Genomic DNA, 21,673 nt, shown 5'->3' on the forward strand with positions numbered 1-21,673 from the left:
TAGAAGATCTAGGAATCACTGTGTCTCTTCCACACAGCAGCTACAAGTTCTCAAGCAGATCCATCTCTTCTTGGGACCTATTTTCCATGAGTAGTAGAACCAATGCATGAGTATTGATCTCCAAACCCAGTGATCCTAGAAAACAGGTTTTAAAAAAGGCTTCCAGCCCACGGGACATAGAGTGCTCTGCTAGCATTAGTTCCTCTGCCATCTTGCGTGACGAACTGTTTCACTCAGAGACACAACTTCGTAATGTGTACAGTGAGCAGATTCCTCATCCACTCTCCATCCTCAGCTAAGAGCTTCTGTGAGTCCATGAGCCCATGACCCAGTCTCAGTAACTTGAGCAGGTTTGGAAGGAGGCAGAGTGGAAAGGTAAATAATTACTGGGCTATGAGTCCAGACCAAATCAAAGAAACTGGGGGTGTGTTGAGGGTTATCTGGGCAGCCAGGACCAGACTGCAGGGCATAGATGCAAAAAAGGGGAACAATTATCTCACCCCACCTCTATTTAATGCATCACAGAGGAGCAGATGCCTAAATCTTGCAGGCACCACAGATGTCCTGGGACACACCACTTCCTTGCTGTATGACTGTTCAGCACCTTTCCCTGGAACTTCTTGGGAAATTCCAGCCTCTGATCTCCTGTCTAGAGACCCTAGGGCCCCCCTACAGGCTCAGACCCACTTAGATTGTGAACCAGGTGGCTCCAGCTCCACCATCTGGGAAGTGTTGGGAGTGGCTATAATTAGTCAACTAACTGCAAGCTGGGTCGGAGCAGAAGCTCTGGGGACCTCTCATTCCTCTCTACCCTAGCGCACCCAAGCCCTCTAGCCATTAGTAGAGTGGATCCACCCGCTTGCCGAGGTGCCAAGTCTGCCTCCCCAGTTTCACCCCCTCCCCAGCTCTAGGTTCTCCAAGAACTGACATCCTCTTCTGGATAGAGCCTTATTATAAATGAAGAACCAAGGATTCTAAACCTTGCTGCCACTCCCTACCCAGCTTGCCTGTCCCTTCCTGTGTCGTATGTCTCTATGTCACCAATTTAGAAAATTCTGAGTGCCCCTTTAGACCCTGGAACTCATGACAAGGCTTCTTAGCTCCTCCCCATTCTCCTCTGCATCAAATCCCACTGTCAGTGTTTCCAGAAGCCCCACCTGAATGGCACTTGAGAGAAGGAACTGAGGGGACTTGAGCCACAGAGGTCCAGATGACCACCAGGAGGCTTGGCCCCACCCACAGCTGGATCAGGGCCCCCAGGACCACCCAGCCAGTGCCCTTACCTTCTCCAGCTGGTGAACACCCTCTTCCACGCAGCAGATGGAGGCCAGCGTGCGGAGTGCCTGAGGGTACAAGCAGCGGAAACTGTCCTGCCGGCAGACCTTGAAGAGTGCCACGACCCCACCCTCCTGCCAAGAGGAAGAAAATGTGACTGAGCACAGGGCTTCACCAGGTGACCTTTCCTAGGGCTGACTGAAGGATAACTGAGTAACTGATATCCCCAGCTTATCAGCTATGCTTCTGGGTTCCCCCCGCCACACACGCACACACTGAAGTGCAGGATCCAGGTAGTCCAAGTGGGGATGAAATTCCCCAAAAGCCTCAGGGAGTTGGGGGCCAGTGGATAGGGCAGATATTCTGCTCAGGCTGGGAATCAACACCTTCCAACACAACTGCCAGATACTCAGCAGCTCTGGTGGAGCAGGCTGGAGCCATCATAAGCATTCTAGAAGCAGGAGGGAAGAGAAGAAGAGAAGCCCAGGCTCTTCTGGAAATCTCCAACTGCCTCACAAAGCAGGCCTAAAAGGAGCTTCGTTACCTAACTACAGTAGCACAGTCAAATGGGGAGTAACACGGTCCCCAAGTGTCTCACAAGACAAGGAAACCTTCTTTTTACTATGATACTTATCTTTAACTTTTATTAGCACATGTTTGCCATACTACTAATCATATCCATCATGGAAATTTTCATCTATACATAATACACCTTCACTCTTTTTTTCTCATTCCCCTCCCCTCTCTCCAACCTCCTTCCTCTCTCCATCTGGAAAGGCCTGTTTCTACTTTGCCCTTCCATTCTTTTTTTAAAATCCCTTTTCCCTTCTCCAACCTGCTCTACAGTGACTTCCACAGTGGTTGTACCAATTTACACTCCCACCAAAACAATGGAGAAGAGTTCCTTTTGTCCCCCCATAGCCTTGCCAGTAATTGTCATTGGTTGACTTCTTGATGATAGCCATTCTTTCTAGAGTGAAGTGGCATCTTGGTATTGTTTTAAATTACATTTCTCAAATGATCAGTGACACTGAACATTATATATATTTGCTGTTTGGACTTTATCTGAGAAGTGTCTGTTCACGTCAGATGCCTACTTTTGGATTGGGTCTTTAAATTTTGGGGGGATCTAATTTTTTTAGTTCTTTATATATTCCATATATTAGTTCTCTGTCTGAGGAGTAGCGAGGAAAAACGTTTTCCCATTCTATGGGTTGTCTCAACTCTGTTGGTGATTACTTTTGCTATTCAAACTATTTTTAATTTGATGTGATCCCATTTGCTGATTCTTTATAATATTTCCTGTACAACTGGAGTTTTGTTCATAAAAGATGTGCAAAGATTTATTAAAAAGTTTCATTTGATAAATAAATGAGTGATGTCTTGCAATACAAGTAGTAAGTCACACCAAACATAATGAGTGGTTCTCTCTCCTCCTCCTCTCTACTCCTCTCCTCTCCATTCCTCTCCTCATTCTCACTTTGCTTTGATATACAAGTGCTTTGGGTTATGAGTAGAATGAATTATTCTCATAAGCCAAGGTTTTACTTGCCTATTTCCACTCCATAATGGAAGAAAAACTGAAACCCCGAGAGTGATTCACCCTAAATCCACATCATCTTTATTGTCATTCTTTTACATTTGTTTGTTTAAAAGTCTCTTTGGGAGGACGATCACCCTGCTCTGGAATGGAAACATACCCTTCGCTTTGGAAGGAGCTTTTTATGGAAACTTCTTTCCTAGTCTTCTTGAGGCTGCCTAGTGGAGTGTGCCTTTCCAGGAAGGAATGTAGGATGGAGGAGATCGTCCTCCAGCAGCCCCGATGAGTGATCATACTCACTCCGTAATGATTCCTGGAGTCTGCCTTGCTTTGGCTGCAACGTAAGAGCATTGCCAGATCACACAGGGATTCACCACAACTCCCAGCAACACAATGCCACCTCTCCTTGCACGCCAGAGCAGAAGCTGGATACCCAGCATCTGGCTTTGCCTCTTCCCTCCCCCTGCCCTCTCCATGACAGATGGGAGGACTTAGAGATGGCAGCTAAAAAGGACTGGAGCGAGCGTTCTCAGCCTTCAGGCCACCTGCCTTTCACCACATCACTCCTGCGTCCAATTGAGCCCGCTGCACCTGTCCCCAGAATGGAGCAAAATGCTACAGGGAAAGAGTGAGGTCAACAAAATGCTATTGTCTGTCAGGCTTTTGAGAATTCTGCTCACCAAAAATATATCAAGCACTGACAATGTGCCAGGCTCTGTTTCATGAGCTGAGAAGGCAGCAGTGAATGACTGAACGAAGGAAGCAGCTGGCAGAGAAAGTAAGGCCACTAGAGGCCAGCGGGGGTGACCTGATCTTCCTTTCCCTCTGCTCTGAGGGGACACACTCACGCTCCCTCTTCACTAAGAGTTTTGTAGGGACCAAAATGAAGGTGTCCGACTTTGGCAGAGTTCAGAATTCCTAACATTTTATAAGTTAAGATTGATCACAAATTTTTACAGCCCTACTTTATTGAATTGTCATTTGGTAAGAAAAAAAAGCATACCTTAGAGCTGGCAAATTCATTCACTCACTTAAAAATAGTAATAGTCTATTATATCCCAAACTCTGTGCTGAGCACTGAGCAGGGATGCTCTATCCCCTGTCTGCACTGAACTCATGGCCTGGCAGTGAAGGCAGGCATTTCTAGACTCAGAGACAAAGCTGAGTAAGGGGGAGATTGAAATGAGGGTGGGGCGCAGTGTTTTACCCAGGATTTGGATAAAAATGGGTACAATAATAGTTACATAGCTGAACAGTAGGGGGCGCAATCGAGTTAACAGATGCGGAGAGGCTCAGTACCGGGTTCTGGACTGAGGCTTGAGACTCAGAGCTCCTCACAATCTGGGAAGGGCTTGTAGCAGGGGCAGGACAAAATCACTCTGTAAGTGAATCTTTAATAAAATACGTCTAGCATGTCCTAATTTTTGGTGGACTGTCTAATGAGGGGCGCACATAAAGACCAGCCTCAGAGAGTCAGCAAAGCAAAATCAAGTTAGTCTTTAAAGTCAAAACAAAAGAAATGAGAGTCCTAAACTCTCCCCAGCAAGTCTGCTGGTCACTATTAGCCTCCCCAAATGTAAAGATACATATAGATGCTTATACAGTGTATTTATATACATGCATATTTATATTTAATCATCTAAGTTGTACAAATACTTTTTCAATATATAGATGATTGATAAACATTTGCATTTGGAGCAAACAACAAAGAAATGGTGCCAAGGAGGATGAGGCCAGAAGGCGGGAGAATGTGGCAGCCTCCTTTTTGGCTCAAGAGGGACTGAGACCAGCAGAACTATATTTAAGACTGGATGCATTTGCATTAAGCCTCATTAAATCCTCTCCCAGGACTGTGAAAAATGTCCTTCTTAGCATTTTTAGCTATTGGGAAAGGAAAGAGGAAATTTTCGGGCTCAGATTAAAAGGATTCTGGTCCAAATCCTTGCTTTGCTGCTAGTTGGCTTGGGATAAAAAATTGGGGACAATGACATCTTCACAGCTGAGCAGCAGGGGGAGTGATCCAGTTAAAGGATGCTGAAGGGCTCAGTACTGGGGTCTGGACAGAGGCGTAAGAGTCGGGCCAGAGCTGGGTTTCCTGATTAAAGGTTGTCTCAGACCCTCGTGCAAGCTGTGCCAAGGCCTGGGGAAGGTGAAAGGGGACCACAGAGGAATTCAGATGGACTATTTCGTGGGCCACACTGGAGCCCCCATTCAGGATCTCAGGACAGTACTCATCCCACAGCAACACTGCAATCACCTGAGCTAGCAGATCACACTGTTGGCTGGAGCTTGTTTAATTTTATAGAAAGCTCTGGGCTCAGAGCCCAGCTGTAGAATGGTATGAATTATTCAGACAGGCTCAGGATGAGCTGTCATAAAAGCTGGCAGGGGCACTTACAGGGTGTTGGGCTGTGGGTGGAAGGAATAGCAGAGATGTGAGGGTAGATTTGACAAAGCACAGGGGAGTTGTCTATGCTTGACTCTGGGCAAGGGATTGGGCCTGCCACCATCATGATAGGGAAGACTGGCTTAGTCTTGGTCTTAGTGATCTGAAGAGACCAAAGGAACAGACCTCAGACAGGCTGCTCAGAGAGATGAATGACCCAAAGGAAGACCATAGTGGGTCCAGAGAGGTGGAGGAGGTGGGCAGCTGGGAGGAACTGTCCAGACTTGTCACAGTATTAGACACATGTACTGAGCATCTGGGGGGTGAGGATGCTGTGCAGAGCATTCTAGGAACTCCCAATTTCTGTGTCACTATAAAGACTCAACACGCACACATAGTGATTCTGCTGGAGACACTCACCCCTCTGTGTTAAAGACTAGAAGGATGAGAGGCACCACTCTGCCTTCTGTCGACTTTATTCAAGGACCAGAGAGACACAATAAGGTTGAGTTGAAGAGTTGGTGTTGCCAGGCTAGTTAAAGTCCTCCTTTTGCATTAAAAGGTGTGGCCTTGTGCAAGTTATTTATTTTATTCCTAAACTTCTGTTTCCTTACCTTAGAGATGGGTATGGAAATTCTAACACTCCAAAAGACTGTCGGAACATGGGCAAGATACAGAGTGGAAAGTTCCACATAGGACAGGAGTAAACAATGAAAGACATGGAAAGTATGTGGGAGGAAGACAAAGAGAAGAGGGTGAGAGAAGGAACAAAGGTGAGGAGAAGTCAGACAGGATGACAGATTGGGAAAGTCTCCTAAATGTCATCCAGAAGGAAGGGGAAGAGGAGATGCTACTGAAATGCGGTTCAGAGTATGACCAAGCACACAGCTCTGAAGGCTAAACAGTCAGAATCACATCCTGCCACTCAGTAGCTGTGTGACCTTACTTTCTCTCAGCTCCACCACCTGTAAAACAGGAGTAGATGCCATCTATCATCCAGGATTATCTTGAGGCTTAAATAAGCTATGATGTAAAAGACACGTACAACATTATCTGGTGCACAGTATGTGTTATAAACATATGTATTCATCTTTTTACTACTACCGTGACTTCAGCTATCATCACAATGGTTATCATCAACATTGGCCACTTCCACCTTGGAAAACCTCAGATTTCCCCATTGCTCCCCGATTCTTGCCTCCCTCCCAGTCCTGGCTTTGAGCAGCCTCATACCTGGAGTGGACAAGGTGATCACTGTGTAGAAGCACCCAGAGCAGAGAAGCAGGAAATACAGATTAATAAAGAGACAAGGCTTTGGTTGAACTGGGAACAACTAGGTTTTAGCCACTTAAGCTGGTAAATGAAAAAAACATTGATCCCAGAGCAGGAAATATCTGGTTTCACTTGTCAGCCATCCAAGGTATTCAGCTACTGTGAGTACAGGAGTCTTTATCTATGAAACAGAGTCACAGATACTGATCTCAGAGCCGCATGTGTGCACAAAATGTGCCAACTGCAGGCAGTGTCAGTACAGAGCCTAGCACAAGGGCAGTAACCAATATTTAGTCATTGTTATTGTACTACTGCCGGTAACAGTTAATGAGACTCATGTTTTCTGTTGGGCCAGTTCTTATCGGGTATGATCCAGGTAACCTCAAGATTATTACAGATCTTTACTAGTCATGATTGGTGAGGGTCCAGGGCTAGTTTGGTGATCACAAGGGATATCTGAGTACCTGAAAAGAGGGTGGAATAGGGAAGGAGGAGCCTTTGAAGTGAAATTAAGGAAGGGATAAATAATTATGGAAAACACAGTTCACCTTAGCCTTTGGTTTAAAAATGGAGTGGGATAAAACTAAAATTGCATCCGTACTTATTCCATAGAAATATCAAGAAAGTCAGACAGGATGGCAGATTGGCAAAGTCTCCTAAATCTCATGCAGTAAAGCTTCTTTGGTCATAAAGGGGGAGCAAATGTCCCAGTGAAAGACTTGGATGTTATGGCTGTAGCTGGATATTCCCCCCAAGGCCTCATGCAGACATGGGTGGCATGCCTTTTGAAGGCAGCTGAATCTAGTGTTTGTGATTGGTTCATTGCCCGGTGTTGGGACTGGTGGCATGAGTGCTGCACCTACCCTGGGGAAGGTAACCTGATTACAATATATGGGAGGAAAAGAGGCTTGCTCCTCCCTTTTGCCCTTATGCTGTTGTTGTTTTTGGTATCTGCCACGGCCACCATGAATGGTTGCCCACATCACCCCGCCTTGGAGCCAGCTGAGTATGGACTGAAATCTCCACAAACTGTAAGATAAATAAACCTTCCTTCCCTAATTTTGGGGGTTGGATATTTTGTCTCAGCAAAGATAGAAAAGTAACCAAGACACTGGCCAACTTCCCAGTGAGCTAATGGAGGCACTGGGATGAGAGCTGCCTCTGGTCTCTACCAAGGCCTTCCTCTCTCTTGTTTTCCACCACTGGAAACACTTGAGAGCAATCTTTACCAAAGTAGTCCTCAGAGGAAAGTACCTCTGCAGAAAGCCAAACACCATCTTTGCTTCAAACCCAAGTGCATGCTGTCTCTCTGCTTTCCTGAATGATGAGCACAAATGTAGACTGGTGACAGAAAATGTCCACAATGAGCAGCACATGGAGATAAGACTGTGTGCCCAGGCCTGGAACAGGGTACCCAGAGCCTCAGAGCCTGTATCCAGCAAAGTCTTCCTCCCATGCAACAACACTAAGTCCTGTTTATTTTATGAAATAAACAGGATCCACATGGCTATTTTGACTAAGTCTCACTGCTTCCAGGTTTCAGATCCATGCTTGGAACTAAGACCCAGCCTCAATTTGCCCTTTACTTTGAAAGGGAAAACTGATCACTATTCTAAAAGCTATTGAGCTAACTCTTGTTGGAAATAAACTATTAAACTAGCTCTGAGAGGTTGGAGCAGTTCTCTACAGACCTTCATGGAGTCAAGACTTCCAACCAAGCTGTATGGATGAATCACAGAATCTCTGGAGGGGACAGCCCTTCCAATACTGCAATACCACCACAAGTTTTTGAAGTGATATCTCAACTAATGACCCACTAAAGGAGTTGTGGTCCTCAACCCAAGGAATAGGGGACCAGAAATCTAGGCAAGTGGAAAGTGAAAATATTTACTCTAGGCCCTACTCCAGATAACTAAATCAGAATCGGAAATCATTATAATCCCCTTATGATTATAATGGGTCTCTACAGTTGAAAATTGCCAAGTCACACTTTGACAAAAGAATTCGAAGGACCATGGATTGAAACAGAAATCACCACTATGGGCTCTTGGCCATGAACTCTAAACTAAAGAGACCTAAGTTCTAATTCTGATTCTGCACCTTATCAGCTATATGACCTGGACAAATCCCTCAGACCATGACTTCAACTACAGATTTGAACAATGCTTTATAAATACCTACTGTATAGGATAATTTTTACAACTCAAAGAAATCATGCGTGCAAAGTATTAAGCACAGTACACAGCAGCACTCCAATATGAACTTCCGCTATTATGTAAACTTTACTTTTGCCCTGACCAGAGGTGACAAGCATTTACCCTAGCCTTCCAAATTTCCTTAAGGGTTTAGGTTAGTGACTCTGAGGGCTGGGCCATTCTTCAGAATTATCTTTGGAGTCTGTTAAAATGCAGACTCTTAGATCTTACCCCAAGACTTCAGTAAATCTTGGGTGAGGTGAAAATATCTATGTTTTTCACACACTCTCTGAAGGATTGTAAAGCAGTATGAAGACAGAGAATCACAAAACTAGAATTTGTGTGGAGTGAGACTGGGGTCATAAGTCTATTTATTTAAGGGCTAGATCAACGGGTCTAGTGATGATACCATTTCTTGAAGTGAAAACAGAAGACCTCCCTTTGATACAAGGCTACCAATTGCCTATATATGCTCTAAGCTTTTGGAGGCCATAATGAAGGGCAAATTAACCATGAAGCTAATGAGTAAAGCTCCTACTTTTATTGAGAAAAACTACTGTCCTTCGTCATTTCATTTTCCCCTCATACAGTACTGGACTGGCTATTGGTCCTTCTGCAATCCAGCCAGGAAGCTGAGTAAGGGATGTATTTGGATGGAACCTTGAGAACACATTCCTTTGAATTTGATATGGAGGTCATGTTTGTAAACCTATTCCTCTTGATAACACTGATGCTAATAACTATGGGATAGAGGTCCTTATGGCGACAGGATTAATAGATAGGGTTCAACTGACAGATGAAACTGTTTTTAAAAAAACTTTCTTTAAACTGTGTTTTAGTCATCATTTTTCTTATATTTATGATACCATGATACCATATAGAGCCAATCAATCTTTTAAACTGCTACATGCCAGATGGGCTTTGTCTTCACTACATCATTCTGTAGACACCAGGGACATCACAGCTGTCAAGAAGGAAAAAATTATGTGGAGCTGGGGAAGAAGGGTTTATAACAAATACTGCATAAAGGAAGGTGATAGATGCTCTAGGGATACGAGCTTTTTTGTCTCGAGTATTAACTCACAGGAGCTTTCTACCTATTAAAGATAGAAACACCAAGGACCACATAGAAGAGTTGACTCCTATAAGGTCACCGGCAAGGTAGCATTAGAGCCAAGATGGATCTCCTGAGCCATTTGTTCTTAACCACCAAACAGATGAGCTTTCTCTTATTTCCCCCAGGCCTTCCAATCTGGCCCCAAACCACGAGTTCACCTTGGCTATGATGCGGCACAGAGGAGCACCTTCCTGGGTCAGGCTGAATAGGTTCCCTGTGGTGGACTCCGTGGTATAGATATTGTCCGAGGAATCAATTTTTCTCACCAGTGCCTAAGAAAAGAGACAAAAGTTAGCTGATTGCTCACTGCCAGTTTCCCACTGATTATTGTCTTTGGTGAATATCAGGGGCCAGTATTTTGGACTGATTTCACGCCTCATCCATTGCTGCACTGTTGCACGACAAGGCTGTAGCTTTGGGAAAGACACCAGTCAGTGTAAGGTCTGCACTACATTTCAGAGACACGTGGTTATTTCAAACCCCTGCCTTGATCTAGCTCATCAAAATTTCATCTCTGAACACTGTTGAACTCAACAAACACCATTTTGTTTTGCTCCTAGATCCTACTGTTAACAGAAGCCATCAGTTAAACAAACAAATATCAAGTTGAACTGCTGTAGCGAAAGCCAATGAACTGCGAGGTAGCTAAAGCCAAAGAATGTGCTCCTTTTGGATGACTGTTAGTCAAAGGTGAACCCCAAAGGTGATGGGTTTAGAGATCAAGCCAACAGAAGCACTCTATAGCAGTTCAGTGCTTGGGGGAAATTTGCATTGGGTGTACAACCAGGCTAAATAGCAACACTAGAAGTTCAACAGGTGGGTAACTCAGTGAGTGAGGCCATACTGACCAAGGCTGAAGGATTCTAGGCTATGGGCGAGAAGGGCTAGAAATGACCTAATATAGCACAAGAGAGACCCAGGAAAGAAAACAGATGGAAGTCATTTACAAATAAGATAGGAAGATTATTCCTAGAAGACTGTAGCTAATTTCTGGGAAAAGGCCTTTTATGAATCTTAAAACTACTTAGTTTTGGAGCATGTGACTTATGGATTATAAGTGAGTCCTACCTGCTAATTAACGCCAGTTGCGTAAGTTTCTCCTGAAGGCTGAAGATAGAGCTGAAGGGAGAGCTGCCCTGAGGAGCAGAATAAGAGAAAACGAGACCTCCCAGGCTGGGTGCTTTGAGCAGCCTCTTGTGCATTTTTAGTTGCCGTGCTCATTTTAATGCGTGAGATTAGATTTGTTTTTAAATAACTTTGGTGTTATGGAAAATACAGTGAAAAGATGAGAAGCTCTGAGTTCTAGACCCAGCCGGCCTTTGACACATCAAGTGGATGAAGTAAGCATGTGCTTAAAAGCATGGACCTTGAGTCAAACTGCCTGTGCTCAACTCCTGGCTGTCCCTTCTGACCCTCTGCCCCAAATACATCACTTAATTTAGCTTTCAGTGCTTCAGTGGCCTCATCTATAGCATGTTGATAATAATAGTGTCTTCTCTTAAGGTGGTTATTCCCATTTCTTACTGTTGCCAGTATACCGGAAAAAAAAAAAACTTCTAAAAGACACCTGCCAATTGCTCCCAGTGCTCAAGGGCCTGCCCAGAACCCAGCCACACTAAGCTGTGCTCGCCTGGCAGGTTTCAGGCCTGCCCAGGACATGTCTAGTGACCTTCTCTGGAATCAGGAACCAGGAAACTCAAGCTGGCCACTGGGGTGAGTCCGCATGCCATCCCAAGCCCAGGACATTGTGTTAAGATCATTGCTCCCAGAGCTCAAGGACCCGCCCAGAGCCAGCCACACTAGGCTCACCTTGGGAGGCTTTACAACCTGAATAGATTACCCCCACCAACCTTCTTCAATAAAGGGAGTAGAGAGCAGGTGAAGTGAGTTTCAGGGTATTGGTCTTTGCCCGGGGAGAGCTTTAGGCCATAATCCACAGTGTGTAGGTGCCTGCCCAGCTACCTGGAACACTGAAGGTAGCACAGGAGGGCCTGAGGGCCTGACTGGACCATGCTCAGCAACCTCCATTCAGTCCCAGAAGCCTAGGCCATAGGAGACGATTTCCAACACATCCAGGGGAAGCCTTAGAAAAACACTTGAAACACAGAAACATAGGAAAATGACAAAACAAAAGACCAAAATGCAATCTCAAACCTCCATCCCATCCCAAGAAACCCTAGGAGCCATGTACATAGAAGAAAATATATGCCATACATCTTAAATACCTGTAATAATAGCAACTGAAATAAAGAAGCAACTCCAGGAATTCAAACTAGAAATAATCTCCCATGTAAAGGAAGAAATGATAAAAGTAATGAAAGAGATGCTGAACACATCTAAAGAAGACACAGTTAAAAAGTTAGAGGAATAACACAAAAAGAGAAAATTCCTGGATGAACAATTTAAGAAACAAACAGAATGCATGAAGCAGATTCAAAGAGATATACAGGAAATCAAAAATTCCTTTGAAAGTTTCAAAACCAACTCAAAGAAAGTGAAGATAGAATTTTAGACCTTGAAGACAAGATTGCAGCTAGTAAACAGGAAAGGAAAGGTCTTTTTAAAAAAAAATAAGGAATCAGGAAATAACAATTCAACAGCTGCAAGATGATGCAAAGAAAAACAACATAAGATGAATAGGGAAATATGAAAAAGAAAGGAACAGCACAAATGGTATCAAAAGGCTATTCACAGAAGTCATAGCTGAAAATTTCTCAAACATGAGAATGGAAACTGACATTAAGATTAGTGAAGCATGTAGAACTCCAAATAGCCATAACCAAAATAAAGCTACACTCAGGCATATAATAATCATCATTCCAGAAATCCAACATAAGAATAAAATACTAAAAGATGTCAGAGAGAAAAGACAGATCACTTAAAAGGAAAGCCTATCAGAACCATAGCAGACTTCTCAACAAAAACAGTGAAGAAAAGAAGAGCATGGAGTGAAGTATTTCAGATCCTAAAGGAAAATGATTTTCAACCTAGACTGATGTACCCTGAAAAACTGTCCTTCAAAATGGATGGAGAAATAAGATACTTCCATGACAAAGAACAGCTGAAGAACTTCATGATCACCAAGCCAACCCTGCAAACAATACTGAAAGACAGTTTAGATACACTTAGGAAAAAACCACTAAGCAAAGCAGACAATCAAAAAAACAGAAAGACAAAGATGCAACAGCAGAAAGACAAAATGTCCACAATAAGCCAACATATAACAGTCATAACCATTAATGTAAATGGACTCAATGCAACAATTAAAAGAAATAGACTGGCAGAATGGATCAAGAAACAAAATCCAACCATATGCTGTCAACAAGAAACTCATCTAACCCAAAAGGATACTCACAGATTGAAAGTCAAAGGATGGAAAACAATATATCATGCAACAGGAACCCAAAAAAAAGTAGGGGTAGCTATTCTGTTTGCAGACAATGTGAACATCAAACCAATGATGATCACAAGAGATAAAGAAGGTCATTACATACTGGTTAGGGGAAAACTTCAAGAGGAAGAGATGACTATCTTAAATATATATGCACCAAATTCCAGAGCACCCAGTTGCATAAAACAAGTATTAACAGAAATGAAACACCAAATTAGCAGTAAAATGATTATAACAGGAGACCCTAACACATCACTGATCCCAAGGGACAGATCAACCAAACAGAAAATCAGCAAAGAAATAACAGAACTGAATCACACCTGTGAACAAATGGACTTGATAGACATATAGAGAGTGTTCCACCCAACAACATCAGAATACACATGCTTCTCAGCAGTACATGGATCGTTCTCTAAAATAGACCATATATTAGCTCACAGAGCATATTTAAATAAATGCAAAAGAGTTGAAATTATCCCTTGCATGCTATCAGATCATAGTGCCATGAAATTAGAAATTAATGATAAAAGATAATGCAAAAATCCCACAAACATATGGAAACTGAATAATCACTGGATCACAGGGAAAATTAAAGCAGAAATTAAACAATACCGACAAGCAAACAAAAATACAACTTATCGGAATCTGTGGGATGCAATGAAAGCTGTCCTCAGAGGAAAATTTATTGCACTTGAGTTCCCACATTAGGAAAACAGAACAAATACAAATAAACAACCTGATGTTACACTTCAAACATCTAGAAAAAGAAGAGCAAGTCAAGTCCAAAGCCAAAAGAGGAGAGGAAATTATAAAAATCAGAGCAGAAATTAATGCAATAGAGACTAAGAAAACAATCCAAAGAATCAATGAATCAAAGAGTTGGTTCTTTGAAAAAATAAATAAAATCGATAAGCCCCTAGCCAACCTTATTTTAAAAAGGGAAGAAAAAGCTGAAATCCATGCAATAAGGAATGAAAAAGGTGAAATCACTACAGACTCTGTAGAAATACAGAAGATCATCAACACCTATTTCGAAAACCTCTACTCTCATAAGTTTGATAACACAGAAGAAATTAGACAGATTCCTAGAAACATATGAAGTACCAAAGCTAGGTCAAGAAGATGTAAAACTGCTGAATAACCCAATTTCTATTAATGAAATTGAAAACGTAATTAAGCCCTTACTTACACAGGAGAGCCAAGGCTCAGAAGGATTCACTGCAGAATTCTACAAGAAGTACAAAGAAGACTTAATGCCGACACTCCTCAAACTGTTCAATGAAATTGAAAGGGAAGCAATCCTTCCTAAGTCATTCCTGGAAGCAAATATTACTCTAGTACCAAAATGGAGAAAGACCCAACTAAAAAAGAGAACTACAGATCAATCTTCTTAATGAACACAGAGGCAAAAATCCTCAATAAAATATTGGCAAATAGAATGCAGCAAATCATCAAGAAGATTATACACCATGACCAAGTGGGGTTCATCCCAGGTATGCAGGGATGGTTCAACATATATAAATCAATAAATGCAATTCACCATAATAAAACCAAAAGTAAGAATCACATGATCATTTCTATAGATGCATAAAAGCTTTTCATAAGGTCCCACATTCATTCATGATAAGAACTTTAGAGAAAATTGGAATAGATGGTCTTTACCTCAATATAATAAAGGCCATTTATGACAAACCAACAGCCAGTATCATGCTAAATGGCCAAAAAACTGAAGGCCTTTACTTTAAAATCAGGCACAAGACAAGGATGTCCTTTATCACCACTCCTATTTAATATAGTACTGGAAATACTACCAGAGCAATTGGACAAGAGAGAGAAATAAAAGGGGTAAAGATAGGAAAAGAAGAAGTTAAATTATCACTGTTTGCAGATGACATGATACTCTACATAGAAGACCCCAAAACTCCATTGAAAGACTCTTAGATATATTAAATAAATTCAGTAATGTAGCTGGATATAAAATCAATACTCAAAAATCAATAGCATTCCTATACACTAACAACAAAATCACTGAGAGAGAAATAAGAGAAGCCACACACTTCACACTAGCAACCAAAAAAAAATGAAATATTTAGAATTACTCTCACGAAAGAAGTGAAAGACCTATACAAGGAAAATTATAATGCACTGAAAAAAGAAATTGAAGAGGATCTCAGAAAGTGGAAAGACATCCCTTGCTCATGGATAGGAAGAATAAATACTCTAAAAATGGCCATTCTACCCAAAATATTATACAGATTCAATGCAATCCCAATGAAAATGCCATCAATACACCTCATAGATCTAGACAAACCACTCCTAAAATTCATCTGGAGTGAGAAGAGACCTACAATAGCAAAGACAGTTCTAAGCAGCAAAGGCAAGGCAGGAGGCATCACAATCCCTGACTTGAAGTTATACTACAGGCAACTGTAGTAAAATCAACATGATACTGGAATCAAAACAGAGCTGAAGATGAATGGAATAGATTAGAAGATACAACCACAACTACAAACACACTCAACCACCTTATCTTTGATAAAGGAGCCAAGCAGTTTCACTGGGAAACGACAGTCTCTTTAATAAATGGTGTTGGAAAAACTGGCTCTCCATTTGCCGAAAACTAAAACTAGATCCATGCTTATAACAATGTACTAAATTAAAATCTAAATGGATCAAAGATATGAATATTAAAACAGAAACACTAAATCTACTGGAAGACAAATTGGGTAGAAACCTTGAAGATACAAGGGTAGGCAGAGAATTCATGAACAGGACTCAAACTGCACGGGAAATACTTCCCAGAATCAATAACTGGGATTACATCTTATTAAAAAGTTTCTGCATGTCAAAAGAAATCTCCAGCATAATAAAAAGAAAACCCACAAACTGGGAAAAAATCTTAGTGAACTGTCCCTCAGACAAAGGACTTCTGTCTAAAACATAATGTAAAAAAAATCAGACCCCCAAAATTCAAAGATTCAATCCAAAAATGGGCATCTGAGATGAATACACACTTCTCAGATGAAGAAATACAAATGGCAAATAGATACATGAAAAAATGTTCATCATCATTACTCATCAGAAAAATGCAAATTTAAACCACACTGAGATTCCATCTCACTACTGAAAGAATGGCCAGAATCAAGAAAAAAGACCAACAACAAATGCTGGAAAGGCTGTGAGGAAAAAGGAACTCTCCTGCACTGTTGGTGGGAGTGTAGACTGGTGCAACCATTGTGGAAGTCAGTCTGGAGATTTCTCAAAAAGCTGGGATTGGAAGTCCCATTTGTTCCAGCTATTCTACTTCTAGGCATATTCCCAGAACTGAAACCATCATACCACAGTGATATATGTGCACCCATGTTTATAGAAGCATAATTTTTAATAGCCAGATCTTGGAAATAACCTAAGTGTCCACCAACTGAGGAATGGATAAAAAAGTTGTGGTATTTTTATACAATGGAGTACTACTCAGCTATAAAGAATGATCACACTGAGATATTCATAAATAAATGGGCGCAGCTTGAAACCATACTCATAAGTGAAATAAATCAAACCCACATGTATAAATGCCAAATAGTTTTCCTACTGTAAGAAATGATAACAATACATAAAAGTATGTGGTAATCATGATTCCCCATAATATTGCTTTGAAGACTTATAATGTTTTCATTCATTAATTGTAATGGTTTTATTCTGGGCTGTTTGATTTTATTGTCTGTGATGGTATGAACAGCTATTTTGGAGAAAACAAGACATAATAACTAGTGCTAATTTAATATCATCTTGTTTTGAAGTACCATCAAGCTTTGGTTCTTCTGTCTCCATCGGTCTTAACATGTTGTATATTATCGGATTTTATTATATGTGATAATATAAACAAAAACTTTTATAGACAAGGAGATAATACAGAAACCATTGTTCGTTTTCTGTTAGTTGGTTCTAAATACCCTGTTGTACTGTCATTCTCTTGAATGGTTCTACATTGTCTTGATATGTTTGATGCTACAGTATACAAAGTTATACTCAAATATTTCAAGGAAAGAGACACTATGGTAACTACTTTTATGTCGGGATATCTTGTGATGAAACACTATGTTGCTTAAATGGTTATGTTCTGACCTGTGTTGTTTTGTTGTTATGTCCTCTTTTATCTCAATCACCTTTTTATTATTTTTTTTATTTTTCTTTTTAATTAAGGGAAAAAATAAATTAAAAAGCGAGATATATTATTGTAATCATTTTGATTTACTATTAACTTGACTTGAAACCCGGTATTGCTGTCACCATCTTGTTTTGACTGATTTTACTCTATTCTGTTTTGCTTGATAGTACCAAGTTTGAGACTATAGGCAACAACTTTGAAGACAGTAAGATTCACTATGATGCCCATTCTGGTTTGACTATTATCTTCTTTTGAAGCCCTGTAATGTATCCAATGTTTTGGTTTTATTGGTTTTGTTCATTACTGTTGTTTACTGTTGTGTTCAATTTTATTATAACTGATGATATAGGCAATTCTCTTTAAGATAGCAAGAGGCATTATGGTAACCATTGTTGATCACCTTATATTCTGTTTTTACATTTTGTACTATGTCTATCCTTTTGATTTGACTGATTCTGTTTTGCTATGTCACATTTGGTTTTATTTTCTTCAAAATAAAGTAATAAGAACTGTGGGAGTAATAATTAAAACCCAAAATATGTAATTGTCATTGTAAAAAAGAGAGGAAAAGAAAGTACTCTAAAGGATATAACTGCATGTATATTACTGAGTTTTTGTTGGATCATTGAATAGAACTGTTTGCAGTCTCACTGTTTGAATGTCCACTTTGTATGATTTAATTTTGTAACTTGAACAACTATTTCTAAGATGACAATATGTAATTTATTACTTAGTGATTTCCTACTGTTTATTTTTTTGAAATTCTGTATTACTTGTACCCTTTTTCTGTTTTTTTTTCTTTTTCTCCTTAAATAAAATTAAAAAAAAAATAAAAGACTCCTGCCCTGTGGGAGCAAAGTGAAATCCTTTGCAGTCATTGTTTTGTAACCTTGGAGAAATTTACATAATTTGCCTAGGCTTTGGTTTCTCCACTTGTAGAAGGATTAAAATTAAGAGGGTTAGAAGTTCAAGGTAACTGGTTCTGCCTTTTGCTTCTTTATTTAAACTCATGGGAATTTTTCACACACCCCACACTCTAATCTTCTGCAGAGAGTGACATAAAATTAAGTATGTATTTATGTTAAATATAAAAATTATTCCCCAAGATGTGAGGGAAGTTTTTGTAAGAGATTCTGTACAAGAACATTAATAATCAAGATTTGTCACTACAAATCTCTATAATAAACACTCTTCTTAGAATCTTTCCCAATTGTTACTGTAAGCAGCCTTGTGTGTGATACAAATGCTCATGTGAAAATGTAGATTTCATATTTTGGGGTCCTGTATCTAAATGATAATTACCTAATGTCCCTGATTAGTGTTTACACTTGAAGGAAATTAGTATTACATTAAACAATTCAAGGTCAATGTCTTTTGCAATCAGCTGCTAATATTAGACCATTTATGTCTGAGAATAATTTCATGTTAATGTCTCTCTCTCTCTCTCTCTCTCTCTCTATATATATATATATATATATATATATATATTAATTCACCTCAGATCTTAGCGAATCAGATCCCTGACAAAGTAGTAAGTACCCTTTCCACGGCATAAATTTGGGAAGATAAGAAATAAAAGGTTTGACTGGGATTTTCAAGACCCTGAATGTCACAATATGTCAGAGTTGCAAGAGCCTAGGAAGTCTTTTGTTCACATTTCATTTCACAGTTGAGAAAACTGAGGAATTGAAATCTAACAAAGTTCATATATATAGTCCGGGGAGGCAAGGGGAGCAGGACTCTGTCCCCTGTGAGTCTGACTTCTTATTTTGAAAGACTAATGACTTGATCTCTGATGTGGCCAGAACCTCCATGGACTAGTGGAGCTGCTAATGTGAGCTGCTGATGTTGCTGGGTAGAAGTCCCAGGCAAAGATACATCCAGCCACATTGGCAGCTCTCACCACCAGGAAGGAGAGTGGTTGTGTACTGCAGCTTCTCACCAGAGCTCCTCAAATGGGAGGCAGAGCCGACTGCAAGCCCCAGCTGCTGCCCTCTGGGTCTCCACTGGCTTCTCACTAAGCCCACAAATTCCCGGAGAGCTGATTCTCCCAACTGAGATTGAACACAGCATGATCCTCCAAAAGTCCTCCAAAAGGTGACTTTGCCTTGATTCACTGTCCAAGAATTTCTTGCTGTTCAATCCTTCTTTTCCTTTCTCAGATATCACACCTATAAAGCAGCTTCCCATGCCACCCTTATCCCCATAGAAATTCCACCCTGGTTCTATCTTGATTTATTCTTCAAATTAACTCAGTATTTAAAAAAACAATGTTTTTTTTTTCAAGAAATCAATGGGAAAACAGGGATGTTTCAAAAAATATATAAACTTCACCCTATATTATAAGAAGAGTGATAAAAAATGAAAACAAAATAAAAGAAGATAGGTTTAACAGGCTGAATGACAATTATTTTCTTAAAAGACAGACCAAACAGACAAGAAACAAACTAATAAAAATAACTCTTTAAAACCAGGTAAAAGAGAAGTGAAGGAGATGTATGTAGTCTGCTTTAAGTAAGGAATTAGAAAAGGGTGATACATTTTTGTCAAACAGTGACTGCAAACCAGTGAAACCTACCAGAAAGGAAGAATGAACTCCTTAAAAGAGCAGGCTGGAATGTGATCCTCAGAGGGAACCAAGGAAATGTATGACGACTCTCTTGAAGTTCTAGATGGAGAGTCCATGATCAGACAACAAAGAATCCCACATAGGCAAAAGAGTCACAAAAAATATAGGCAGACACAACACAGAGAAAGATATTAAAGATGGCTGCAAATGCTTTCCTACTCCTCCCACTAATGGTGAGTTCTAATTCCACTTTCCTTGAGAATGGACTGGGCTTCTTGTCTTGCTGGCCACCAGAAGGAAGCCCCCAGCAGAAGTAGTGTGCCAAGACCCCTAAGGCTGGGTCATAAAAGGCCTTGAAGCTTCCACTTAGACTTTTTGAGGCAATCTTTTGAGTGCCCTGAGCTGCCATGTAAGAAGCCTGATAACTCTGAGACTGTCATACTAGGAAAGCCATGTGTAGAATCTCTATCAACACTCAGTCGAGAGCAATCCCCACCCTCTTCACCGTACGTGTGAGGGCACCATACATGTGAGGGTAGCTGGGTAGGGTTCTCCAAACCATCTGCCACCTGAATATCACCTCTTGACGATGCCCATCTGGACAAAGCAAATCGCTTACCAAGCTCTGCCCAAATTCTTGACTCTTAAGATCATGAAATATAAAAATGAGTATCATTTGGTTGGTTTTAATGGTTTAATAAAGTCAAGGCACAGAAAATACTACAAAGATCAGCATGCATATTGCAAAGGATGATGGATAAATTCCCAAGTGAAAGTTTTTGGAGATAGCATGTAGTACTGCTTGTGTCTTGGGAATATGTGGGGAAATGCATGACTGAGGACTCTGAGGAGAGATACAAAAGAACTGGACATACTGAAGGGGTAGACAAAAATGGTGATTTAATTATTAGAATAGCTATAGACCAGACAAGAAAATATCTTTTGGGTGCAAGTATCCCACTTAGGAAGAAAATGTGAATAAGATCTGTTAGAATTGGATGCTTAAACTTAGTTGACTTAATTGCCTTCATTTCTTTCAATAAGAAACCCCCCCCCCAAATCTGTAAGCGTTTGTGAGAAATCCAAAAGAATGTGCCAGAAACTAAATGGAACTAAACATGGGGAAAGTAACTCAAATCTAGATGCCATAGTCATTTAGAAGGAAAGTGCCCTGCGTGAGAAGAGTAGCTGTTAAATTTACTGAATCTCCCTGAAAGCCTTAGGTATTAATAGAAGGAAAGAGAACATTGGAGGCATAATTCACTCCCGCAAAGTAAGACATAGTAGAAAGAAATATTACTCAAGCATAGAATATTCAAAAGGTTTGTAAAGATAGAATTCTGAAAAGTCCTGGCTCAGGACCTGATCCTCCCTGGACCCATCACAGCCAGACTTCAAGAACATTGAAAGTGGCCTCAGTTCGGGCACCAACTGAGGACAATTATCCAAATGAAACACTTACAAGAAATCCTCCTTGGGACACAGGGACCTTAAGGCCTAAGAAATTCTCTAGTAAGAGGCAGTGACAGCAGCCAGCATGATAGGAAACCAGGATGCCAGTGTATCTTATGTCAAAAGAATATTTTCTCACTTAACCCACAAATTTTGAAAATCGCATAACCCTTCATACATTTTTGATAGCTACAATTTTTATCATAGATTTAAAAAACAAAGTTGGAAAGGATATAATTTCCAAAAAAACTGTAGGTACTGACAAAACAAAGTTATTACTCTGTTTTTTAAGTCTATTCAGTGGAATTTAA

General features: G+C 40.6%; 1 protein-coding gene across 4 annotated transcripts in view; it reads right to left on the bottom strand.

Moving 5' to 3' along the window:
• The window catches only part of Insc (INSC spindle orientation adaptor protein), a 132,356-nt gene that overhangs the window by 38,214 nt on the left and 72,469 nt on the right, over positions 1–21,673 (bottom strand). For all 4 annotated transcript variants that reach the window (XM_013148100.3, XM_063251851.1, XM_063251852.1 and 1 more), the window contains 2 exons: positions 9,944–10,057; positions 1,284–1,409 (listed from right to left, as the gene is read on the bottom strand). In XM_013148100.3, the coding sequence (XP_013003554.1) occupies positions 1,284–1,409; positions 9,944–10,057 (240 nt within the window). The remainder of the gene's footprint in view (positions 1–1,283; positions 1,410–9,943; positions 10,058–21,673) is intronic.

The sequence above is a fragment of the Cavia porcellus genome, unplaced genomic scaffold (genome assembly GCF_034190915.1).
Source record: "Cavia porcellus strain 051 isolate PalLab524CR breed Dunkin Hartley unplaced genomic scaffold, mCavPor4.1 scaffold_6, whole genome shotgun sequence".
NCBI classification, from domain to species: Eukaryota; Metazoa; Chordata; class Mammalia; order Rodentia; family Caviidae; genus Cavia; species Cavia porcellus.